General features: G+C 43.9%; 1 protein-coding gene across 1 annotated transcript; it reads right to left on the bottom strand.

Annotated features, from left to right (window-relative positions):
• Positions 1-419: 419 nt before the first annotated feature.
• On the bottom strand, positions 420-27,433 carry Exosc7 (exosome component 7). Its single transcript, XM_026389999.2, has 8 exons — positions 27,354-27,433; positions 20,266-20,367; positions 19,874-19,968; positions 12,102-12,267; positions 8,214-8,284; positions 6,300-6,423; positions 5,114-5,269; positions 420-1,281 (listed from the first exon to the last, which is right to left on the bottom strand). Exons 1-8 carry the CDS (start codon positions 27,408-27,410, stop codon positions 1,177-1,179), a joined length of 876 nt encoding a protein of 291 aa, XP_026245784.1. The 5' UTR covers positions 27,411-27,433; the 3' UTR covers positions 420-1,176.
• Between the last annotated feature and the right edge of the window lie 15 nt (positions 27,434-27,448).

Raw genomic sequence — 27,448 nt, 5'->3', positions numbered from 1 at the left:
GGGAGGAAGAGGAGGCCGATTTCTGCCCTTTTGGGAGCAGAGTGTCTTGGTACCTATAGAGATATTCACTGGAAAAACAAAACATGAAAACTCAGCTGTGTTCTCAACAGGGCAGCAGTTTCCCCATGAAACCCAAATCCAGCTGCTTCTGTCCACTGGGTGGACCTTGCTGGTTGAGACGAGGTGCTCATGCCAGGAGCTCTGGAAGCAGACCTCAAAGGCTTTAGCTCACGCTGTGTTCTTTCCATTGGTGATAAATTCCTAACACCTTACCCCATTTGTCTAACTGAAATGCAGACAGCGAATGCCATGGCTGAAATACGCCCCTGTGTGGATCAGCAACTTCCCCAGGGTTCTTTAAGATGGATTTAGGAGTTTGGTTCCCCTGGAAAAAAAACAAAGACTGCTCTATTCACAAAGAGACTCAATTCCAACTTACTACACTGGGAGTGGAGAACAGGCTTAAAGGAAGAGCCTCCAGGCCATCAAGAATGCCTTCCTTCTTCCCCAGAGTATGAAGACCAGCTGAGTAATCAAATGACAACATCTCTCAAGCAGCCTTCTTAATGCTGATAAAACAACTAAATCTTATGAAACACCAGGGAGTGATTACATAACACAAAGCAATTTCAAAACAAGAGTGATAAGAAAGGTTGGCTCAGAACCAAAGTAGCCTCTCCACCCCTGACCCTATGGAGTCTGGCCTGGATCTGGGAAGTGACTTAGGAAGCTCACCAGCTCTGGGCTTGGAACTATGGCCAAGGGCCTCCTCTTCACTACCACATTCCCGAGGAGCACCAAAAACAAGGTAAATGAACTGTCCTTGGTGACTCTTATTTTGAAAGCTCTGTGGTAAAAATAATAAATGCATGGATACATATCATAAGCATTTCCTTTAAGCCACTTCCTGCCAGGTCTTTATTCCAGTGCTTATTGTTGTTCTGAACCCCTGCGGCAAGTCTCCCCAAGGCCCTCTCCCTTGGCAGCCCAGCTCTGAACTGGTGGATTGCAGCTCCAGAACTCTGGCCATAACCAACCATACCTGAAAATAGACTTTAATTTTACCAGTACAAATGTTGCCTTAAACTCGTAACAGTTAAGAAAAATATATACAAACTTCAGTTTACAAGGAAAAATAAAACAAAAACAATCCACGCAGAAGGGATGATGGGCCGATCATCCCAGGAATCCAACTTTCTGTCTCTTGGGCCCCAGGCTTTCTTCCTTGTGTAGGATGCTCTGCAAGGAGGTGTGCAACACCTTGCCCACTCGCTTGCTGGTCTGCAGGACAGGGAGGGGATGGAAGAGAGCAGTCACTCGTGAGGCACACAGGCACAGAAAGCGCTTCCCCTGCAGCCAGCCACCTTCCCAGTGCTAAAATCAATTCCATCTGCTAAGGATGAACCTAGGGCCTCACACATGCTAACGAAGTGCTTTATCACTAAGCCACACTCCCAACCTTTGGAGGATTTTAAAATCAAAACAAAACAAACCACAAACCCCAGCAACATAATGGTCACATTCTGGAAAAACCTCCATACCCCTCCCCCCCCCCAAAAAAAAAAAAAGAAAGAAAGAAAGAAAAGGACACTTGCTCAGGAGGAAAGGCTGCCCTGGCCATTAGGTCATGCTTAGCATTCCTGATGGCACAGGCAGCAACATTGTCAACCAAATCTGGGCATGGTTACATGACTGCCCTGTAGTGACAAGGCACAGGGAAACCACAGAGAATTCATTCTGCTGGAGAAGGAACAGATGGTGCCAAGGACATTTTAATAAGCAGGTTCTAATTCACTTCCTACCAAGCCTCTAGGCAGAACTGCTCAGATGTGACCAAGTCAGTACCTGGATGGGGTCTTCATGTTACTGTCTCGCAGAGATGTTAAACATATTGGAATATTGAACTGAGACACATCAAGGTCAGACAACCCCCAGATTGAATAATTAGGTCTTATACAGCAGACACAAGGGAGCCCCCTAAACATAAATATCTTTCGTTGAAGAACTAACATTCTGTCTCCAGGATTGTGAATCATTTTAAGAATACAGTGAGGGGCTGGGGATGTGGCTCAAGTGGTAGCGCGCTCGCCTGGCATACGTGTGACCAGGGTTCAATCCTCAGCACCACATACAAACAAAGATGTTGTGTCCGCCGAGAACTAAAAAATAAACATTAAAAAATTCTCTCTCTCTCTCTTTAAAAAAAAAAAAAAAAAGAATACAATGAATGCAGGGTTGGGGTTGTGGCTTGGGTTGGGGTTGTAGCTCAGCGGTAGCGCGCTTGCTTAGCATGTGTGAGGCACTGGGTTCAATTCTTAGCACCAGGAACAAATAAGTGAAAATAAAAGTCCATCAACAACTAAAAAATATTTATATAAAAAAAGAATACAATGAATGTATATATGATTACATGACCTGTTTCATGTAGTGATGTACATCATGTACAACCAGACAAATGAGAAGTTATACTCCATTTATGTATGATGTATCAAAATGAATTCTACCGTCATGTATAATTAATTAGAACAAATAAAATATATACTTAAAAAAATACAATGAGCCACTGAGTATGGTGGTACATACCTGTAATCCCAGTGGCTCAGGAGGCTGAGGCAGGAGGATTACAAGTTCAAAGCCAGCCTCAGCAACTTAGTGAGGCCCTAAGTAAATTAGCAAGCCCCTGTCTCAAAATTTTAAAAAAATTTTAAAAATTAAAATAGGAATGTGGCTCAGTAGTTAAGTACCCCTGGGTTCAATCCCTGGTACCCACCCACCCCCCAAAAAGAAAGATTACAATAAACCAATTATATGTCTCTGCCTCACATTCCCATAGCAGAGTGAATTCAACTCTGCCAATGGTCACATTCTCAATAATGTCAGCCCTGGACTCCTCCCCAGTTCTCCCAGACACAGGCCAAGGAAGCAACCTGTGTGCCTGCTCCCCTGGCCCCTGCTATAGTGGGGGATGAGCCTCCAGGGATAACTGAAAAATGCTTGTGAGAAGATGATCTGAGTCTAAAAGTTTGGGAAGAGATCAAGGTTACAAATGTAACATTAGGGTTCAGGTTCGAAATGCCTTTGAAAAGATTATATCATAATGTTAGAAAAAGATGTCAAGGTCCATCAAACTGGGGAACTGATTAATCATATAAGCAAAGGACACCAGAACTTGAGAGGGCTTCAGTGCTTCAGAACAGGCAAGAAAGAGACCACAGAGCATGGATATTCACCAGCAGAGGTGCTGCAGGGCTGCTCAGGGCTGCTGTGCCCCTGTCGGAGACAAACAGTGAGGCAGGGCCACAGGGCTACGGTTGTATTACAGGCCTCATCCCTAAGTCCCCGAGGAGGACAAAGCTCAGCTCACCATGGCAGCCAGAGCAGACCTGGCTTGCAAGGTTCAGTAGCACAGAGTTTGCAGAGCTCTGGAGGCCCAGGGTGGGTGGGGATCCCAGCTCCAGCACCTATGAGCTGTGTGGCTGTAGGTAGCTCAACCTCTGTGTGCCTCAGATTACTCATCTGTCACAGTGAGGGTGACAACAATCGTAACCTCACAGGGCTGCTGAAGATTAAATGATACTTAAAGCACTGAAATTAGCGTCTGGCACTTATTGAGCACACAATAAATTTTTATTATTTGCTTTTTGTTATTTAGAAACTGGAATTCCCATAAAATTCGTGGGTGGGGAGACTTACAAAACATGTTTGTTGAGAGGCCTTTGGTAGAACTTCTAAAGCATTGAAAAGTGATTCTGGAAAAACCTGAACCTAGGCTTAGCGGAGCACAGAGAATAAGAGCTCACAAGTACTGAGAAGGCAACATATCAGGCACTCTGACGCATGCTTCTCCTCCACACCCTCAAACAGCCCTCAGGGCAACCTCAGTGGCAGATATAGTCATGCCCATTCTGCATGCGAGGGAACTGTGGCCTAGAGCCAGGACTCAGTCTGGTAACACGTCTTCCAAACCCATGCTTGGGTCCTCCACACCAAATACACTGCCCTTGGTGTTCTTTTGTTAGGCTTTCTGCTTGTTTGGTTTTCGTGTTGGAGATCAAACCCAAGGCCTCATTCATGCTAAGCACACACTCTACCACTGAGCTACACCTCCAGCCCATTTTGTTCTTTTAAATAAAATGACAAAAGGAGAAACACAGACATCCAATGCTTGGAATCTTTAGTGAAAAGTCATTACTACTAGCTGGGTATGGTGGTACACAACTGTGCAGACCTGGCTTGCAAGGTTCAGCAAGAGCTAGGGAGGCTGAGGCAGGAGGATCACGAATTCAAGGCCAGCTTCAGCAACTTAGTATGGCCTAAGCAATTTAGTGAGACCCTATCTTAAAATAAAAAAGGTCTGTGGATATAGCTCAGGGATAAAATACCTCTGGGTTTATGCTCCAAGATCCACCTCCAGCCCCCAAAAAGAGTCATCATTAAGAATGAAGGAAGCCATGATTTGAGGGACTATATGGTGATAGAGTGGATAGCTAAGAAAAAATAAATCATCAGATCCCACTAACTGCTCCTGGCAATTCAGTCAGAAAGCTGAAGAGGATGTGTGTGGCAGGCAGGGGATGGATTTCTGGAAAGACAGGTGAGCAGGCCCAGGACCCTGTCCTAAAGGGGCTTCCCATCCCCAGGACTTCCTACTGTTCCTGCTAGTCCCTATTAAACACTTCTAGACCTGTGAAGAATCTGGGAGATGGCCACCCTTTGGCCACTGGTTCTACTTTTACATTTCCTTAAAGAACAGGAATTAGTCATCCAGGAATTAATTCCCTCATCAAATCATGCAATCTTATGATTTGGGAATTTCAAGTGATTCTTGACATGACCAATGTCCAAAACTCTCACAGACATGTAGCAACTTGGGGTCAGAGATGCAGAGGGACTTACTGAGTAAGTATCCTTACTGGCAGATCCCTCATCTCCAGACCAGAACCTCTATTGGCCTGGGCTACGTCAGCAGACACCCAGCCCACCAGCTGCTCTCCAAGCTCTGAATCTGAAGCCAAGGGTATGAACAGAGAGGATTCCCATGGGTGACCAAATGGGTTGGAAGCAGCAGCACCCTCAACCAGGCCCCAGCCCCTGCCCAGCACCACCACCTCACCTCCATCATCTCGAAGATGCTCTCAGGGTCCAGACTGCCCTTTCCCACTTTCCTCATGCATGTCACCACTCCCTTGCTGGTCACTGATACCAGGAGGCTGGCCAAAGAGCAGGCCTCTTCTTGAAGAGTAGCATCTACCACGTGCCGGTAGCCAATCTGCAAAGCAGGGGCCACACAACATGCATGGCAATGCATGTCAGAGATCCCACCTCAGTGGTTTGGTGATCCATATCTACACCAGGCAGAGGCCCTGCACTGCCCACTCAAGACCTTAGTTTAGATGAAAAATGCCTGAAGGAATGTTCAACATTTCTATCATAGGCTGCTATGTAAGTGGTGTCACAGAAACTCAAGATGAAAATATGGGGTATAGGGAAGTCAGAGACCATCTAAGTCAGAGGCCACCAAGGCTTTCCAACAGAGGGGCACAGGGAAGAAATTCATGTGAGGTCACATGAAGTTTCACTCACTGCAAATGGCAAATAAAGGGGGCCAATGCTAAAGGAAAAGCTCAAATATAAGTCAAACTGCAGGTGGCTTTGGTCAGTCCCAATATCCTTCTGTCTGAGTGTTTCACCAAACTCCAGGTTCATGAAATGATTTTAGTGGAACTAAATCTGACCCATTTAGTCTTATTTATTGTTATGAAATTAGCCACAATCCCAGCCATCCAAAGCTCCTTTGTATAGCCCAGGGCAGTGCTAGTTACACACCAGCATCAACCAGATGTCAGGCTCCACAGGCCTCTGGGCTCTGTGAAAACCACCTGACAAATGACACACCGAGGACCCGCTCCAACCCCTCAAGCTCATAGATGTGGACATTCAAGCCCACAGAGGGAACACTGTTTGCCACTCTACCATGACCCAACCAGAGCTAAGGAGCTGAAGGAAATATGCCCAGAGAGCACTGCAATGCAGTGCATGGCATGCAGAAGGAGCTTAACAAACTCTAGCTATTGTTATTATGAGCCTCTGTGAGTGTTCCCAGCACTCCACCATATCCTCCGGATAAAAAGAAGAGCTCCTGGTGGACGTGGTCCCTAATATAATTAAATCATTGGATTTGTGTTGAAGCCACTTCTGCATGGTTGGTGAAACTATAACAAACAATCTCAACAGGCTGGGACTGGAGACAGACCTCCACAAGGTCCCTTGAACAAAAACTGTAAGATACAATCTCACACCTTGCACAGAGTGACGATGCAGGGAACATTCTCCACACTTAATCGGATGCAGTCATAAGGGTCATCAGAGAGTTCAATGTCCTTCGATCCCTCTTCATCCTCCAGAACACGAACCCTTGGTATCCTGGAAGTAGAAGCAAAATTAAAAATTTCTACTCACACTGGGCATGGTGACGCATGCCTATAATCTGAGGCAGGAGAATTTTAAGTTTGAGGCCAGCTTTGGCAACTTAGTAAGACCCTGCTTCAAAATAAAATTTTTAAAAAGGCTGGGGCTATTGTCAGAGAGTAAGGCCCTGGTTCACCACTCCCCATCACTCTCAGGGTCCATCAATAAATGATTTTTTTTTTTTTAGCATTTATTTTTTAAGTTGTGAGTGAACACAATACATTTATTTTTATGTGGGGCCAAGGATTAAACTCAGTGCTCATGCATGCTAGGCAAGCACTCTACCTCTGAGCCACAACCCCAACCCCACAATAAATGAATTTTTTTCTTTCGATCCTCAGGACCACATAAAAATAAATAAAGATAAAGAGAGAGAGAGAGAGAGAGAGAGAGAGAGAGAGAGAGAGAGAGAGAGAGAGAGAAAAGACCTAGGAAATATTAAAAAAAAAAAAGGCCAAATTTAAGAGTTAGATGAAAGGATAGAGGAGGGCACAAAATTTCAAACCAAAGGAATGCACAATCTTTTCAATGAGATACCAGAGGCTTACAGGACACCAAATATACAAAATTACAACAGATCTACACCAAGGCACATTATAATGAAAATGCCTAGCATACAGAATAAGGATAGAATCTTAAAAGCCGCAAGGGAGAGGAATCAGATCACGTACAGAGGGAGACGAATTCATATCTCAGTAGATTTTTCAACCCAGACCCTCAAAGCCAGAAGATCATGGAACAACATATACCAAGCTCTGAAAGAAATGGATGCCAACCAAAAATCTTATATCCAGCAAAACTAAGTTTTAGATTTGATGATGAAATAAAAACCTTCCATGAAAAACAAGCAAGACATGAACGAGGACTTCCTAAGAGGCTAGCCAAGTAGCCAATAAACATATGAAAGGGTGCTCAATTTAAATATGCATCAGAGAGGTGAAAATAAAAAATACATGTGATTATCAAGACATACCATGAAAATTAATAGTTTAAAAAAAAATCCAAAGGGTTGGCAGAGACATGGACCAACCCAGAACTCAAATAGAGCTGGTGGGAGCATCAACTGGTAAACTCACTTTTGGGAAATTGTTCTGCAGTATCCACTAAAACGAGGCATAGCTATGTCACATAGCTCAAACTTTCACTCCTCCAAAGCAGCAATGGGTAAATACACGCACCAAAAAACATGTTACAAAAATGTTCACATTCGGTACTATCTAGATAAAAACTAGAAATTACTCAGATGCTCATCAACAGAATGGATAAACTGCCATATTCACACAGTGGAATGCCATATGGCAAAAAGCATGGATGACAACAGGAAACAATACAGATGTCTCAAAAACACAATCTTCAGAGAGTAAGGCAAACATGAAAAACAGTGCAGTTTCATTCATATCAAGTACAAAACTAATCTGCTTCATTACAGTGGTATTGTCAGTACTGCATAGGAGTACAGGGCTGGGGCCTTCAGAGGTGCTGGCAATGTTTTTGGAGCTGGGTGCTAGAAAAACACTTCAACCCCTAGTGTCAATCACTATAGTCTGAGTTGGAGAAGCCAGAAAGAGGTGGTCTATCCAAGTTTCCAAATGGAAACAGTGTTGGTGCTCCTTCCAGTTCCTCAAACAAAAACCCAATAGGATTCAGCCCAGCTGGTCATTCCTACATGTGACAGCATCCAGAGCAGATGAGCTTTAGCCAGAAGATAGCCAGGCAGGCCCAGAGCTGTTTCCAGGAAGACTTACCTTGTATTGAAGAGAGCAGCCTTCACAGCAATGGAAATGGCATCAAACAAATTTCCACCACACTCCAACAGCTAAGATAGACAGAGATTGAGAGAGAGAAAAAAAGCAAGCATCATTTATTACTGCATTATCCCACTTAACAGACACAGATTCCTAAGCAATGCTGAGCATATATTGTAAGAACATGGGCTGTTCCCCAGGCTAGTCATGCGGTCTCACTGACACAGCACACTCACCTATCCACAGTGCTGCCTCACGCTGGCTGTGCTTCCAGGGCACGTGCAAGTGACAGCTGGCCCTGGCTGCTATGGTGCTCCTCTCAGGCACACCAGCAATTGAGCAGCATTGACAGACACACTGATTGCCCTTCTTTTGCCCAGATAGCTCCAAACTGCATGCAAATGTCATTCCAGTCTTTGACAGCACATGCCTAGCTTCCCACAAGAAGGGACTGGGGACTACTTGATGCTGCAGCTACCAGTCATGCATGTGGGATTATCTCTCGTGTGACTGTCAAGGTACACCTGAAGCTCAGACAAGTATCACCACATTTTACATTAACTAAGGTTTCACACAAGCTTCTGCCCTTGAGCAAGAGCTGACAGCACCTGTGTGTGCTCATCTTGCAGGGGAAGTCGGAGCCCTTTATCAAGGGTTGTCCTCATTTCAGAGAAGCTCTGGCCTGAGATTCTACAATAAAGCCAACTGGGCTGCCCAAGTAAAAAAAAGTGAAGCCACATCTAGAAAGAAAATCACATATTTCTATCTAGCTCCTCTTCATCTGAACTGTGAACTCACGAAGGCTGGGATTCTGCTTTTGTTCATCCCTCTATCCCCAGAGCCCAGGAGAAGGGCATCGATGAAGAAGGTCAATAGTCACTTGCAGAAGACAACAAGTCCTGTGCCTGGGCCCCCAAGCTCGGCCCTGTCAGAGCCAATGACGGACACTTAGAATATATCGTCACACTTCACACCCTGTGTAAATCTCCACCTTCCGCCCTTATGCTCTCCACTGAACCTCAAGTCCACATACCCTCTTTCCTAGAGCCTTGTAAAATCCTACCTACTAATAAGGTCCCAGCCTCTGTTCCCACCTGGCTTTGTAACTGTGACTCACTCATCTCATACCCAGGCTCCCTCCCACTCTGGTGGGTATTCAGACACAGAATACGACTCAGCAGAGGGGCTCCAGGCCACACAGCCTGAATTTGATTCCTGTCTTCACCAGTTACCACACAATCCTGCTGGTACACAAGCTCTCTGTGCCACCTGTGGAGGACAAAAATCCCAGCTACCTTGAAGAGCTGTTACAAAGGCTAAACAAGTAAGTATCTTCAAAGCTCTCAGGAGCACACCTGGCACACAGTAAGCAGTAGCTAAGTTTTCTGAGTAAAAACTGATTGACTCTTTCATTTTGCAGTTGTCTCTCACAGACTTTCAGAGGAAGCATGCTGCATGTTCCTCCCCATCTTCATCGCTGATAGCTGAGGCTCCTAACCCCGGCTGTGCAATCAAATCTCCTGGGGATCCTATTAAAAATACAGCTGGGCGGGGGGCGCAATTTGTATTCTTAATCTAGTCTCCATGTGATGATTGCTGTTTTATTACACTGTGTCCCAATTCCTGCTTTCTGCAAATGGTGCTCACAGACCAGACCCTCCTCTCTCTGCTAGGGCAGGACAGCCTATCAAGAATCTCTTTACTAAAGATAACTGTAGAATCAAGAAGCACCTGGGAGAGTGGGTGGTGTAGAGAGGCCCAAAGCAGCCAGACTGGGCTACCTGCATAGGCCTAGAATATGCAGAGAGGACACAGGAGACAGAGGCATCTAGGTTAGAGACACTCCAGGACTGGGGTCCCACAGCAGGTCACAGGAGCCCACCCTCTCCAGGGAAGAATTCCTGAGATGACATAGAGCACAGCCAGAGAAGATACATCTGGTCACAAACATAGCCTATCAGATGCACAAAGCCTAAAATGTTCTTTTAGGGGAACAGCACAATGTACCCTGTAACATTCTGGGGATGAAGGGCTTCTCTCATGAGGCATCTTCTAAAGCACACTGCTAGGAAACACAGCCTATCAAGAGGGAAATGTGCCTCTCCATGCACAATCCACTCCCCCTGGACTTCTCTCCTATTCTCTCAGATACCTAGGCCCAGCACCTCCTTCACCCCTACCACCAGCTGCGATGATTCCACGGCTCTTTCCTTCCCATGCCCAAGGCTATGGCCACACACTGGTTCTCATAGCCACTCCCAGGAACCACTTCAAAACAACTTGGTGACCCAACTCCCCAACAAATGTCAGCCATACACTGTTAGTGCAATGAAGTCCTAATACTTAACTCACTTGGGGTAAAAACTGATGCCATTAAGGAACTATGGAGACCAAAGAAGGCAAAGTTTCCATGAAGTTAAAACTTTATTTTTTAGAATAAGTCATCTGGGGACAAATACTACACTGGACATTGATGGATAATCTGATTATAAAGAGATGTGCCTGCAGCAAAAGGAAGAAAACACGGAAGGGTGGCCAGCTAATAGCTAAAGATAGGCCCAGTCTGGGGACTACCTAGATCAACTACTGAAGACTTGCACTTGTTTTCACAGGAGAGGAATCCTCCATAGACACAAAAGATGTGAATGACAAAAACTGATCTACCTCATTAATAATGTTTTAAAAATCCTTTTCTAATTAAGAACTTCACTGAGGATGACAACAGTTCAATAGCTAAACTGTGGAACCAACCTAGATGGCCTTCAATAGAGGAATGGATAAAAAAAATGTGGCATATATACACAATGGAATTTTTTTAATTTACTTTTTAGTGGACACAATATCTTTATTTTACATTTATGTGGTGCTGAGGATCAAACCCAGTGCCTCATGCATGCTAGGCGAGCACTCTACCACTGAGCCACAACCCCAGCCCCAGTAGACAGATTCTTTTTTTTTTTTTTTAAAGAGAGAGAGAGAGAGAGAACTTTTTAATATTTATTTTTTAGTTCTCGGCGGACACAACATCTTTGTTGGTATGTGGTGCTAAGGATCGAACCCGGGCGATACGCATGCCAGGCGAGCGCGCTACCGCTTGAGCCACATCCCCAGCCCACACAATGGAATTTTATCAAGAAATAAAGAGAATAAAATCCTGGCATTTGCAGGTAAATGGATGAAGTTAGAGAAGATAATACTAAGTGAAGTTAGCCAATCCCCCCACAAAAAATACTGAATGTTCTCTGATATAAGGAGGCTGATTCATAGTAGGGTAGGAAGTGGGAGCATGGGAGGAATAGACAAACTCTAGATAGGGCAGAGGGGTTGAGGGGAAGGGAGGGGACATGGGGTAATTAATGATGATGGAATGTGATGATCATTACTATCCAAAGTACATGTATGAAGACACGAATTGGTGTGAATATACTTTGTATACAACCAGAGATATGAAAAATTGCTCTCTCTATATGTAATAAGAATTGTAATGCATTCTGCTATCATATATAAATAAAATAAATTTACATAAAAAAACTTATCATCATTCCACACAGAATGCTCCAACTAGTCAAAATTCTGCCCTTTATTCTGTGTAGCACTATCCAGACAGCATCTTTTTTTTTTCTTTTCTAGTAACTTCTACAGACAACTTTAGGAGCTAGTATGATATGACTACAATTTTATTCTAGAACGGGATTATATATATGCTACTTGTACATATGTTGCGTTTATCTTAAGAGAATTATCACAGGAGGCCATTTTTTTCCCCAAGTGATCTCACCTGGAGGATGAAAGCATCCACCTGAAGTAGGGAAAAGCAGGGAGAGGAAAGTAGGCCAACAGGGCTCCAGCAGAGGTAAAGCGCGGCTGGCATAGCAACGTGACACTCACCAGTACATCCACATAGAGGATCCAGCAGTGCTCCCGCGGACTGATGCAGAGGGACTTCAGGTCCACACTGCTCTTATTGTTAAATATCCGGTAGAGGGTGTTAGCAATCTCTGTACCAAGGTCATCACCTCCCCGACCTTCAAATTCAGGAGTGGCATTGGCTGAACTAAAAGAAAGGAAAGAGAAAAGCTGAATGAATCTTTGCAAAAAACACAGGGGTCAGGCTCTCTATTCCAGTTTTCTATGGAACGGAATGGAGCCAGCTGCTATAGGAAAATCACTGAGGGTTGATATTCTAGCTCAGTATTAGAGCACTTGCCTAGCATGCATAAGGTCCTGTTTGATTCCAGGCACCTCAAAAAAAAAAAAAAAAAAAAAAAAAAAAAAAAGACTGTTGAACTAGAAAAAAGGTAGCATCTGCCACTTTCCCAGCCTCCAGACACATGCAATGCACTAGCCCAGCACAGAGCCCTAGATTTGTCAGTGTGTATGACGGGCCTTCCCAGTGACCTCTAGCAGAAGCCATCTTCAGCAAGGAGAAACAAGACAGTGATGGTATGTAAAACTTGGGTGGTAACAATTAACTTTCTTAGCTTCAGAGGACAATAAATATTCACTGGCTGGCCTAGGGAGCTGGGAGGTTTCGAGAATCTGTACAGTCTTCCAGTCACCACCATCCCTAGTTTTCCATACCAAACCACGGTGTAAGTACAGTAACCTTTCTAGAATGATACAGAAGGTATGTATGATAGCATGTCAGAGTTATGTCATACACTTTACATTATCACTATACAGAAAAGAAGGAAACTGACAGTAAGAGAAAGACTGAAGGCAGATTAAATACCAGGTCACCTCCTTCCTTTTTACTTTATTTGATATTGTTCAAGAGAAAAAATGTTTCCTTTTTGGCCTCTTGACACGTACACCCTACTATCTCAACAAAGAACTACAACATTCAATATTTACCACCCTAAACACGATCCAAAAGTGTTTAACAGGAAAATTTTGTGAGTTTTGACTTGACACAAACAAACCCTTAATAGGTTTGTGAAATAAGTAAACTTTAATCATTCTACTTTAACAATAGAGGCCAGGAAAGGTAAGAAACCAGCCATTTCAGCAAGGACTTTTCAAAATCACATTGAAACTTCCCAACCCTTCATCCATCTGGAAGGCACCAGCCCTGCCCCTGCCACTCATGACCTGGAGATAGAGGAAGGTGGATGACCTGTAGTCTGCAGCAGTCCCAGTGAAGTAGGGGGGTTTGATGATAGAGAGCAAACAGTGAGGTGGGGGGCAGCTGTCAATTAACACTGAGAGCTATAGAAGGCCTCAAACTCAAAGATGAGCAGGAGCTGGGAAGCCACAGAGGCAGGGTAAGGGGGTTATAGGGAAAGCAAAACATGCATGACAGCCCCTGGCTGTGCCCATAGCATCTGTGTACTACCCAAAGAAACCTCAATCAATAATATAAGAGTAAGAATGAATCAGGCTGGGCAGAGTGCACATGCCTGTGATCCCAGCAGCTTGGGAGGCTGAGGCAGGAGGATCGCAAGTTCAAAGCCAGACTCAGCAAAAGTGAGGCTCTAAGCAACTCAGTGAGACCCTGTCTCTAAATAAAATACAAAAAAGGGCTGCGATGTGGCTCAGTGGTTGAGTGCCCCTGAGTTCAATCCCTGGTACCCCCACCACCACCAAAAAAAGGGAATGAATCAGATTGTGTCACTGCATAACTTTGCTTCTCTAATTATCTTGTCTTCCCTTACCACCTTCAGCCAGCAGAACCCCAATTTAAAATCTCCAAGAGAAACTTCATCACTGCCATAGCAACGCTGCTGACCCTCCTGCTGTCTCTGCTGGACTCAAGCATCAAGCTGGGAAAAGCAGTTCAGTTACAGAGAAATAATCAAGTCACCAGGGACCGAGTTTTTATTTTGCACAGGTAGCAAAACACAACCTGTTTCTAATTTAAACACTGAGCAATCAATATTGCATCCTTTGTTGTGCTTAAAAATACATCTATATACATCTCTGTGAAGACAAACGCAGTTGGAGATGCTCATCCTCAAAATGTTTATCTTCTGCCGAATGCAGTGGGTACATCCTTCTACATGTGACTAAGCACTGGGGGCTAAAGCAGGACCTTTCCTACAGCACCAGGGCACCGTTCAGTTTCCAGGCCCAATGTCTAAATCAATCTACCTTCAAAACCATGTCCCACTGCTTTTTTGAGACTAAGCTAATTTGAAAAGAAAATCTCATACATCTATTCTTTCAGTCCCACTAACAAGAAGAAGGTTTAGAGCCTCATCAGACTATGGCATGTTCCTGTCTGCAAGGTGCCCTGCCATGGAGTGACTGGAGAGAAGGCTGGGAAAAATGGAAGGCAAGTGCTCAGGGTAGGGGATGGAGCACAGTACTTTTGATAAATTAAGCCAGAAATTACATATTTTGCCAAAGAATTAGCTAGGGACGGGGCGGGGTGTTAGATACTGGAGTACAGAAATGAGGGTTCTACCTCATCACTGGGGCATTCAATACATAAAGACCTTTTCTGACAAACTGACACTTTCCAGGCTTTCTAAAGGTATTTTAGTTCACCTTTTAAAAATTACTCTATTAGGTGAATAAAAAAATATCTCACAGATAGGCTGTGATCTACAGGATAATAGTGTGAGACCCTGGAGGGGCCAACTCTTTTCATTTTATAAGGAGGGAAACTTAACAATGTCTTTAAATGCTTACTATGTGCTACACACCCCTTAGCACTTCCAGTGTACTGACCCATTAAATTCTCACAGCAACTCCAGGAGGTACTAACCCCATTTTATTTTATGTTTGTGGTGCTGGGGATGGAAGCCAGGGCCTCATATATGCTAGGCAAGTGCTTTACCACTGAACTACATCCTCTGTCCCTGACATCAAGACATAAGGAAACTGAATCAGAAAGGTTATGCGATTGGTACAAGGGCATGTGACCAGTATCTGTTTAGCTAAGATTCTAATCCAGCCAGTTTGGGCCTTAACTGCTAGGTTACCCTGTACTCTCCCTGTATTTGTAGCTCTGCATGCTTGATCTGTAGTCTGATATCAGTCAGATTAGCTTTTCCTTGGGCTTATATTTTACTTTAAGATAATGAATGGTGTTCTGGTCTTGGGACTCGGGACTTTTTACCAGACCCCAAGTACAATCAAAGAATGCTGACCAAGAGAACTCTAAATAAAAAGCTTCTCTGTTAAATACAAACGAGAAAGAGAGGGAGAGAAAGGAGGAATGGAGAAAGAGAATACAAGCTGTAATTCTAGCCCCCTGCTCTTATGCATCTGGGGGTTTTGGCATAAAACCAAATGCTTTCAGCATTTATAGTTACCAAACCAATTCAGGTCCTCCATAAAGCATGACCCAGTCCCTCTTGCAGAGCTGTTGGGAAACAGTTTACTGAGCTGGATGCACTAACAAAAGATCCTGGGCACTTTGCTCCTCTCAATTCTCTACTCTTCCTGACTCATTACCTCCATCCACCCTGCACCCCCTGCTTGGCACATCTCTGGTTTAACTGAGGTAGGTTGAGATCAAGGCCATATCTACATGGAATGATACTAAACAATAGGTCCAATGTTATCTCCCATGCAATCAATCTAGCCTGAAATCTACAGACTCTTCCAAAAAGGTCAGGCCAGGCCACATTAGAAAAAGGATTCAGTGGGTACCTAGAACAGGGCTAATTTGGACCTTACTTCTTTAGCAGTCACCTACCCCAGCTGGTTATCCATTTTGTATATGTGCTCATTTCTAAGCCTACAAAAGCTTCCCCATTTGTAGGGGAACCTTTCATTGTCAGCTCCTATTTGAAGTTTCTGCAAGTTATCTCATCAACTCTGGAGACTCTTGAGTACAACCAGCCTCAAATGGCTTCTTCAGGATGCCTCTCTGCCTTGCTCCCACCTCCAGCCCTTCAGCCAAGGGCTGAGCCCCTTAATTCCCTTCAAGCAGCACCAAGCCGACAAGGAATGGAAGACATATAGTGGTGCCACCCATCAATGCAGGTTTCAAAGATTCTGGTTCTATATTAGTGAAAAATACAAGTGATCCCATTAAAAAGTAGCAAAGAGGGCTGGGATTGTGTTTCAGTGGTAGAGCACGCTTGCCTCGCAGGTATAAGGCACTGGGTTCGATCCTCAGCCCCACATGAAAATAAATAAATGTGACTAGATGGCCTGCCACCTAGTGGAAGCTCAGGATGACATATCAGCTTCTTAATTCTTACCTTCCTCTGGGAAGGTAAGAAATTTTTCCTAAAGTTTCAAAGTCTTATTTAAAATGACCTACGCTCAGGCTGCCAAAAATAAACCAAAGACACTGACAGGGTTAGATGGTCTGTTTTGCTTCCAGTTTAGTGAAGATGCTGCCAGACATCTCTGGGACAGGGCTCAGAGGCAGGGAAGTCAGGCGCAACCTCCAAGGGCTGTGAGGCATACCCAGCTTTCTCATCATCCCTAGAAGGGGGATAAATGATGAGGGTGAGGAGTGGTGTCTCCTTGGGCTTGAGCATTATCATCCCAAGTACAAAACTGAAGGGAACTGAGTTAGCAGAAAAGCAATTATCTTTGAGACCTCTCTACCCCTGGGAATTTAAATAATTAAAGCTAGAAGTTGTTGATAAGGAATTAAATCAAACTAGGCTCAGAGTGGCAGCAGGGACACCACCCTAACACCAATTACTTTTCTCCCTCTGGGGAGCAACTATGCTTCAGCCTATTGATACACAAGTGCCTGAAGCTCATCAGGGAGCCCCAGGGTGCGTTGCAGGTGTGCAGCACCCCCTCTGCTGGGCTCAGTGACAGGTGCTCAGAAGCTATTCCTTTCACCGGGTATGAACGAAAGGCTTTGCCTGTTTATGCAATTTACAGTTGGCCCTTGAAGACTAGAGTGAGGTTCTGATGTGGGTGGCGTTTTGTGAATCTCTCATGGTGACTCTATTCCCTGAGGTGCTCACATTAGCTGAGCCACTTAAAGACGCTAGTGTGCCACCTTGAGACTATTCATCTCAGGAAGTATTCAAAACTACTGGGCACCTGGAGCTCCTTGGCCTGTTGAGGTCCTTTTGACATTTGCAAAGGAGGAAAACAGAACAGCGGGCAGGAAAACTGAGTCTACTTCAAGAGCCTAGATCTTGAAAAGAGGCAGTTCAAAGGCTTTTTTCACATGAGTGTCACCCTCCCTGTACAGTTGAGATAAGAAAGGGACAAGGGTAGCAGGCTGTCCTGAAGTCATTTCAGACACAGAGCCACAATAAAATATAAACCCAATACCAAGCATCTGAGGGTGGCGCCCTCCCTTTGGTGTGACTGAGCAGACTGTCACTATCTGCTTAGGATGAATGAGATGAGGATAATGACAGGGAAAAAAAGAAGAGCAAATTATAGTTCCTCTCACAAACTGTCTGCTCCTCAGTGATTGTTCACTGCTTTGAATTACGCAGATCAAGACCAAAGAGGTATTTTGCTCCCTGCCAGAGCAAAGAAAGGGATAAACAGGGCTGGAACCAGGTCATTACCATCTACACTAACTCCAAGAAAGGGCCAGATCCACTGAACACCTCAACCCAGTGAAAGCAGCTGAGTAGGACCAGGAGGAGACTGTGTGGAGAACTAGGTCAGGGGACAGGAACGGGCTGGGAAGAAAACTAGCCAAAAAATGAACACAGGCCGGGCATGGTGGCGCACGTATGGAATCCCAGCAGCTCGGGAGGCTGAGGCAGGAGGATCGTGAGTTCAAAGCCAATCTCAGCAAAAGTGAGGCACTATGCAACTCAGTGAGACCCTGTCTCTAAATAGGGTCTGGGGATGTGGCTCAGTGGCCAAGTGCCCCTGAGTTCAATCCCCAGTACCCCCCCCTCCAAAAAAAAAAAAAAACAATGAACAAGGATAGTTCTTGGACCTCCAAGCACAATGCCCCTCTAAAACGGACCTCAGCAGGCCACATAAAGCAACAAGAGCAGCAATTCAGAGTTGGATAGACCTAAGCTGGCATTTTTAACTATAGAACTCTGAGAAAGACAACTTCTCCCCTCTATAAACTCCACTTCTTATCTTTTTCACTGAAGCATTGTGAGGATCAACTTCTGTGTTTGCATGTAAAGATCAAAAGATTAACTTGCTATGCAAATGTGGATTCCCATCTGTGCAAAAAAGAGCTGACATCACAGCCTGGGGCTGCCACCTTTAGGAAAGCCTACTTGCAAAGTTGGTCCTAGGTGACATCTGGGAACCTGGCTCAGTGTTCCCAGTCAACAGTAAACTGAGAGGGGTGGTCCATTGTGCCTAGATTGTACAAATGTTTTATGCTGAACACTTTCTTTCCTTCTGGCAGTCTGAAGCTTGGTATGTGTTAAGCAGAAGGTGCCTATGTGACCAGCCCCCAGCAAAAATCCTGGGTGCCAAGTCTCTAGTGGGCTTCCCAGGGCAGAAATGTCACAAATGGGTTGCTGCATTTTCATTGCTGCAAAAAATCTCATCAATGAGTACAACTATATACTAAGACTTGTGAGTCCTTTTAGAAAATCTTTCAATATGGAGGTGGTCTTAGGTAATACCCAATCCACATTATACAACTACATCTAGCATGAGCCACTAGAGCCTTGCCTACTTCAAGAAGGCCTACTGTCAACACAGAGCTTCTAGAAACAAGGTTACAGATAGAAGGAGAGACCAGGCCAGTGACTCAATAAAAGCCCCAACCCTGGAAAGGTGAAAGACATGTATTTATTAGAAGCCCACCATAGTAGGTACTTGTTCTACCTTCATTTCCTCCTTATCACCAGTTTATTATTCTCATTTTTTGATAAAGAAATTCAGGCACAGAGAGACTGAGAAACTAGTCTGAGGTCATGCAGCTGACCAGAGAAGGAAGTGAGATTTGGGCCCAGGGCTGAGCACAGACACTGCAGAGCCCTGGTCCTTCCAGCATCCTTGATGCCTGCTTGACTGACTCTAGGCCTCATCTGCCAAACAAATCATGAACAGTTTTCTGCAGAGCTAGAGCAGGAAGAAAAACAGGGCATTTAAAACTACATAATGGTTCTTATTATCTGTATTTGGCACTTTTCAAAGCATCCTAATATACATTGCTTACTTTTTAAAAAATTTTAAACATTTTTTAATTTGTTCTAATTAGTTATACATGTCACATTGCTTAATTTGATCCTCACACCAACCATATGCTGGACTGCTTGGCTGATGTCCTCCTTTTTCAGACAGGGAAAATAAGGCCTAGCAAGTGCCAGGCGATTAAGACAAAGGCAGGACTCTCGCCAAGACCTCCTAGCACTTGGCATACAGGAGAAGGTCAGTAAATACCTCCCGGAGAGTTGAATGATTAAATAAATACAAAATATGAGAGGGCTCAACAGGAGACTGGAGGTTCATTTTCTGAATCCTCACCTTTTAAATCATTTTTCTTTAAAAACAGCTGCATTGGGCTGGGGTTTTGGCTCAGCAGTAGAGCGCTCGCCTAGCATGCGAGGCCCTGGGTTCAAATCTCAACACCACATAAAAATAAACAAAAAAGGGGCTGGGAATGTGGCTCAAGTGGTAGGGCGCTCGCCTGTCATGCGTGCGGCCCGGGTTCGATCCTCAGCAATCATATACAAACAAAGATGTTGTGCCCGCCGAAAAATAAAAAAATAAATAAACAAAATAAACGTATTGTATACAACTAAAATAAAAATATTAAAAAACAACAACAACAAAAACAGCTGCATAGTACTAACCAATCAACAAAGAACTCCAGGTAGCCTTCATTTGGTTTTTCCAGCTTTGGCGTCCCCATTTCTGCTTTCACTCCCACCAAGATGTCTGTGTGGCCCTGTAGACACATTTGAGAAGGCTCCTTACTCAAGGAAGACAGCCAGATACCACCTCCCTCCCCTTCCAGACATACAGCCCTGGGGGACACTCTTAGGAGCAGTACTGGGACTTGGAACGTGGTATTTTGGGGTGAGGGGGTCCTTCAGATCTGGATAGACCCAAGGTCAGAGTTTGCTTGGGTCGTGGACCTTCGCATGGACGATTTGCACTCCAAAAGCCAGCAGAAGTCTACAGCTGGCTCCCTGACACCTACCCATTTTTCTACTTGAGCATGAACTGCAGCCACAGTACTTACCAGTTTAACCCTTGCAGACCCACTGGTGTTGGACACCACATCAGTTTCCACTTCAACAGATCGGTAGTCCTCACAGCTGCGGCCATCCACACGGAGGTCTTCCTAAGTGCAACAACAGCAGTCCCAAAGTTGTGATCCCAAACCAACAACAGTCTGCTAAAAAGACTCAATCTTTTTTCTACCTAGACAAATACACAGTACACATCTTTTTTTCTCTTGGTGGATCATCCAAACTTCTGTCCTCATGACTAATGACAATGTTGATCTTTTACATGTGAGGAAATGGAGACTTGGAGAACTTAAGTTACTTGTCCAAGGTCCTATAGCTAGTAAGGACAAAGCTAAATTTTCTTTGCAGTCTGTTTGACTGCAAAGTCCATACTACATCTTGCCATACAGAATATGTGCATGAAAACATGCAAAACCTGGAGAAGGGACAAAATAAGCCATCTCTCTCCAAATCTGCAAGGCTGAAATTGCACCAAGAAATATGAGCTGTCAGAGCTACAGGATACAACTGTCCTCATTGCACCTGCTTTCCCCCAAATACAAAATAAATACAAACATCTACTTTGTAACAGCTAAAGATATTTAATCTGCCAAAGCAGGGTCAACAAAGCAGGGCCTATAGGTCACTTGTTTTCATAGCTGTTTTTACTAGATCATAGCCATGCCCCTTCATTTAGGTACTATGAATGCTTTTCACTACAGTAGCAGAGGGGAGAGACTGAGACAGAAATCTGCAAAGCCCCCAAGTCTTTCCTACTTAGCCCTTTCCAGGATCAGTCTGCCAACCCCTGCTGAAGAAGATGGCTTTTAAGGTGGTCTACACACTCCTGTCCCTCTGCCCATGTATTTACTTCTTAAATTGTTTATATTTGTACCATTCATTCATGTCTATTTTATGAATAGACACGAATACTTTATTTTGTTGCTGAAAGCATTCCAGATTTGGCCTTTGGGAGCACCTTTGGATTGATTCTTGTGCTCTTTCAACATGCTTCCAACTTTTGTGGAGCACCTCCTACATTCTGAGAACACAAACACAAGAGTTCCAGCCTCTTGTTTTTCCCATACTCTTGCCCTAGTTAGTGATCAGCACGTCTCCAAGGAGCCCTAGTTCCTCCTCCTGGAAAACGGTACTTAAAGCCCAGAATCTTCATTGCTCCTGGAACATCACTGCTTCTAGAACTTCTCAGCTAAGCTAAAAAACATTATGTATATATACTAACCCACATATACACAATCTATATTTAATTCTGTATGTACACATCTTATTAAAATATCATGAGTCAAGCTGAGAGCTCAACTCCAATCTAAAAGCCTCAGGGTTCATTCTAGCCTTTTCTTATGTCACTTCTTTCTCAGAGATAACACAGGCTCTCACTTTCTACCTATAATGCATTTACCTATTTGTCCATTCTGAGTGTACACACAAGCACCCACCCTCACCATGAGAAACAAATTAACCAAAAGAATACAGTTACACTTAAAAGTTTTTTGTCTTCAGTCTTGGTACCCAGTCAAAATGTGTCCTCTAGTTACTTAAGTTAGTTATTTTCTTCCCCATGCCCTTCCTGTGTGGTGGTGGCATTCATTTGTTTATATACTAACAGGCTCATTTGTAACTGTATTTCAGTTTGGGTTCCCCACATCCTGATTACTTCCTTTTTTGAGTATGTGGAATATCACTATGGTCCTAAGAGTCAAAGCTAATCAGAAAAGTTATGCTCGGAGAAATGTCACTCTCCCCTTACCTGCCCTGTGCTCTTTACATGTCCCTCTTCTTTCCACCCCTTTCCTGTCCACCCCAGGATGATAACAGATGTCTTTGGTTTCTGGTTTATCTTTCTTGTATTTCTTCTTCACAGACGAGCAGATACACGAATATTTTTTATGTCTCCTTTATATTCCTTGTATGAAGGGTGGCATAGTAGGGTGTAAATTCTTTTACACTTGGCTTTAAAAAACCTTAACCAGACAATAAATACATATGCACACATACTATATTGCCCCAAATCAGCTCACAGAGATCTTCTTCATTCTTTGTAAATATTTTATGAAAGCAGTTTTTTTTTTCCTTCAGAAAAATAATCATTAGCTTCATCAGGTTCTCCAAGGAGTTGATGCACCCCAAAATATAAACTAAATGAAAACCACTGCTCTGAAGTATGTACCTGTCAGAAACTTATCTTTAAACTGGCTGACTGTGTATGTGAATGATTTTTTTTTATTTTGAGAAATTAAACAGAGGAAAACAAAACATTGTTGCATGCTGCCACCACACAGTACTAACTACAACCATCTGTCATATTTGTTTCAGCTCTAGAACCCTCTCAATTCCTTCTAATGAGAGAAAATAAACTCCATAAACCAGGGGGAATCACTGCCAGTCTACTTCCTGGCAGGAAGCAGTCTATAAGTCCGGGGGACATGTACTCAAAAAGCAACAGAATGTCAAGCATGGGAGAGTGAGCCATAAAGTGATCCCTCATCACCAGAGGATTCTATAACTCTGTCACTGTCTCGTCACACCCCTTTCCTTTCCACAGACTCCTAAATATTGCTTTTAAAATGCCAATCATTTTAAAAGGCTTTTCAAGTCGATCTCTGACACCTCATTCCTCCCCATCCCCATTTGTCCAAGGTCCCAGGCATGTCCAGCCCCCAAAACATCATTTACAAGGATTCTTTTCTGGGCTACAGGTAAGGCACAAGAGTGAACAATCACTAGGGGAATTAGTAACAGATGGGACCAGGCCTTGTCCCACCATTAACTAACCATTTGACTTAGGACAAGTCCCTTCCCACTCTGGGTTAGCTTCCTCACTTGTAAAGATCAAATTAGACAGTTTCAAAAGTGATTCTTTAACTGTACAGATCTATAAATTTAAATGGCTGCAATTATTTACAATACCAGCTATTTACTGAGCATTCATTATATCAGATAATGTGCTAGGAACACCACACAGTTAATGTATTTAATCTTTATGATAACCTTTTTAGATAGTATTTATTCACTCCGTTTCACAAATGGGGAAACTTGAAGTTCAATGATGCCAAGTAATAGGCCTGAGAGCAAAAAGCCAGTAAGCAGCATTTGAACTTCAAGCCAGAGTACTTCCCCTCTATTTCATACAGCCTGCTGCCTCCTAAGGGTCTCTCCACTGTACAAAAGCAGTCAGCACAGTCTTGTTCCATGACCAAGCAGCTGGCTCTACTAGGTGGTCCTGATGATGATATTAGCTCCCGAAAGCAAGTAGGCCACAAGGTCACAGACTCCTAAATACTGCTTTTAAAATGCCAATCAGGGGCTGTGGTTGTGGCTCAGAGGTAGAGTGCTTGCCTAGCATGCGTGAAGCACTGAGGTTCTATCCTCAGCACCACATTAAAGTAAAATAAAGGTATTGTGTCTACCTATAACTAAACTCACTTATACTCAGATGGAAAAGAAAATGAGGCCTCATTATATCTTGCCTTTCCAGCTCTTAATTTTTCTGCCTCCTGGAAAAGGCTCAGAGGAAAAATAAAAAATAAATGAAAAGCTACAAATTTTCCCTTCCAAGAATGCATAAGGCACATCTAAAAGAATAGAAGAAAAATAAACACAAAACCTAACTAAGCGCATGAACGACTGTACCCAGGGCAACTTTTTTGAAATCCAATTTTCCTTTTAAAAGACAGGAAATCATCCAAACCTGCCTGGCCTGGCTCAGAGCCTAGAGCCCTACCATGATTTTTATTTATCAGCAACACTCAAGAGCAAAGAAATTAACCCACACATAAACATTTAAACACAGGTTGTCCTGAATTGAAAGTTCCATTTTAAAAATCAAGCTGATGGACACCATAGACTGAAGACCAGTCCTCCAAGCAGAGGAGACCGAAGCTCCTTCTAGATCCAAGGTTTCCCTATGATGGGCTAGTTCTTGGCAACACACATAGCTATTATCACAAGGACCTTCCTTTGAATATTTAAGTCTGGACTCTAACATACCAGCTTGGTGACCTTGAGCAAGTTCTTTAAGACCTCTGAGTCTGTTTCTTCATCTATAAAGCAAGAATAACCTCAACATAACACAGTTATAGGAGGATCCAAAGGTTATAAATCATTTCAGGGGAGCCCCCTGCACAGGGTAACCATTTCTTTCCCCTGTTACTGGGAGCATGTATTCACTCAGGAAGTCCTTAAAATCCCTGGAGAGGGGTTATACATTAGAAAATCGAGGCACTAAGTGTCTATCTCCTATTTGTAAGAGAAGACATGAACTCAGCCTCAGAGCTGTTTTGCCTCATGCTTAAGTAATCCAGTCCTACTATTTTAAATTTTTTTTTATTTTTTAGTTGTAGTGGGGCACAATACCTTTATTTTATTTATGTATATATTTTTATGTAGTGCTTAGGATCGAACCCACGGCCTCACACACACTAGGCGAGCACTCTGCTGTTGAGCCATAACCCCAGTCCCTAGTCTTATTACTTTTATTTCGAGGAGGAGTGTGCTGGGGATTGAACCCAAGGACGCTTTACCACTGAGCTACATCCCCAGCTCTTTTTTAATTTTGAGAAAAAGTCTTAAGTTGCTGAGGGTCTAAGTTTCTGAGACTGCCCTCAAATTTGTAATCCTCCTGCCTCAGCCTCCCAATGTTCCTAATCCACTATACTTTGGAGAGTTTCAGACTGGGAGTGGTCCTCTCAGCTAAGCTCTCATCTACCTTGTTTTGCTTATCTAGTACCTCAGAGCTTTCTACAGGAGAACTGAGATTCAAACCTCTTCTAGTCCAGTTTTGCAGGCCCAAGTCCAAGACACAGCAAAAATAGACACTCATTCCAGTTTCCAAGCCTCATGAGTAGTCCTGCATTTCTTTGAAAGGATGTGGCTCCACAAGGCTGCACCCCACAGTGCCTAGACACAGACTTTCTGTGCCACGGGTTTGTAAATAGAAAGAGCACAGGGCTAAAAAGCAAGAGTGTTGAAGGATGATTCCAGTTCTGCCATTGCCAGGTTGAGCAATTAAATGCTGACTTCTCAATCTCATAGCTGAAGATCAGGCTCAAGCCCTGTTCCCTCTCTTCTGTGCTGTGCCCCAGGCACACATTATGATAAAAGCTAAATCTACAGAAAAGAAATGGAAACCATTGGCTGAGCTACATTTCCCTTCAATAACCAAGAACATACAATGAATCAGCTTTCCTGGAGCTCCAAGAGGAAAGCCTGTTTGGTGCTACAAATTTTCCTTTCCAAGGATGCATAAGCTAATCAATTGCCATGGCCTGGTCTGACCCTATGGGGGCCAGTTTAATGACCAGGTTATGGACACAGAACTTAATAGGCTGAACATGGAAAAGCCCATTGTACCTACAGTTCTGTAACAGCCACATAACCAAATCATCATCCACCCAAAATAGCCAGGGTCAGAAGTAGGTAGGCAACCCAAAAGCATACTATCCATAAGATGACTAACTTTTAATCATGAAATACTAGAAGGCCAAACCAATTCTCTCACTAGAATCTGACCGCTGATCTGGGAAACATTTGAGAGAAGAGAGGAATTAAACGGGGGCTGACAGGTCATGATGTGATAGGAGGCTAGAGAGGTCACACAAAAGTTAAGGTGGAGGAGGTGTACAGATTTCACCAAGATAGAAAGGAAGCTGGACAGCAAGTAGTCACAGAAAAGATATACACTTTCGCAGAGAAAAGAAGTATCACCAGAGACAGTCTGATAGCCACATAAACCATGTGATCCATAGAATACAGGAGAGCCTGTGCTCCAGAGACCCCAAGGTACTTCCTACCTCTTTTCGTGATATAATTTAAGAATTCCTAGCTCCCAAATCAAAAGAATTTAGTCCCAATAGCCAAAGGCTAAATCCTTAATGGAGTCACTATGAAGACCGGGAATTCAGTATGAGTGGTTTAGGATAAAGCCTTATCACTGATGAAAAAAAAAAAAAAAAAACTTGAAAGGGAGCTAACAGAATGGAGGCTGCCCTGATTCATGAATTGTGAATAAAAGCTAATTAGATATATGGGAAAAAAAAAAAAAAAAGAAAGGGAGCTAACATTTTTTCAGGGCTGACCACGAGCCAGGTGTTCAGCATTCTTTACTTCATTTCCAATATATTCCACTATTCCTAATCCTCTAACTAAAAAGCTCATGAGATTGTAAGTTCCGATTTTATTATCCAGGTTTAATATGCAATCTGGTAACTAATTATTGACGTTTCTTAGTCTATAAAGGGCACAGAACACCAGGTCACAATTTTAAAGGAGGCATGGCCTTTACTCACATTAAGTGACAGAGGGTTAATTTAATCTGATTGCTACATCATGGGAATACTGACTTTGCATTTGGTCACGGCAGAGGAAAGGCACGAAGGAAAGAGGTGTGCTTTAGAATTCTGATGGGAGAAGGACACAGGGAGCTAACAAGTGTGAATAGACTCAGAGGGTGGTACCGGTATATCGTTGCCAGGTACAACAGTCCTCAACCCTTGTTCTGGAGTGGTCAAAACCAGGGGTTGAAGACTGAGCACAGAAGATCTTCAGTTACAGCTGCCTGGGGATTTTAGTTCTCCACTGTCAAATGGAAAACTATAACAATTATGCCACCGACTGCCAAGTCGCTTTTTAAAAATTCTTCTCCCTTTATTCCTAAAGCGATTTATATTTCCTAAGCTCCTTCGCCTCAGGTGCATGCTCTCTGCACCTCCCATCCACGAGGTGAGGGAAAGCGGGCCAGATGCCCACCCCCAGATCCCGGTTTCCTAGGGGAGAAACCTGAGGCTTGGTCTAGTAAAGCGTGCGGAGGCTGAATGGATGGCCGTGGAAACGATGCTCCTCGCTGAGAACTGCCCCAGGGACTGCATAAGGATTCCTGCTGAAGTCGGAATCTTATTAACCCAGAAAGGTCCAAGGGTGATCGGTCCTTATGCGGACGCTCACCCCCATCTCCTAAAAACTCCCACGCTGCCAGCTTTGGGCTGCAAACGCGGACCGCAGAGCTGTTTAACCACAAGGTCACCCCAGTCTCCTCCCCGGCGACTCGAGGGCCAGCCGCAATCCGCAGGACAGCCTCCGCTACCTGGACGCCGTGCACGATGTACACCTTCTCCGCCTCGCTCAGCACCACAGACGCCATGCTGCCGTGCCGCCCCGCGCGCCGCGTCATCCGCCCGC

Source organism: Urocitellus parryii, chromosome 3 (genome assembly GCF_045843805.1).
Source record: "Urocitellus parryii isolate mUroPar1 chromosome 3, mUroPar1.hap1, whole genome shotgun sequence".
Lineage (NCBI taxonomy): Eukaryota > Metazoa > Chordata > Mammalia > Rodentia > Sciuridae > Urocitellus > Urocitellus parryii.
The sequence above is the reverse complement of the archived record's forward strand: the minus strand, read 5'-3'. Positions and strand labels throughout refer to the sequence as shown.

Excerpts from the sequence above, each read along its gene's own strand:
- Exosc7 (XM_026389999.2), bottom strand. The coding sequence starts at position 27,410 with ATGGCGTCTGTGGTGCTGAGCGAGGCGGAGAAGGTGTACATCGTGCAC. Across the intron at positions 12,268-19,873 it reads CTGGAGTTCTTTGTTGATTG|TTCAGCCAATGCCACTCCTG; the intron begins GTTAGTACTATG and ends CCTTTCTTTTAG. Across the intron at positions 6,424-8,213 it reads GCTGCTCTCTTCAATACAAG|GATACCAAGGGTTCGTGTTC; the intron begins GTAAGTCTTCCT and ends TTCTACTTCCAG.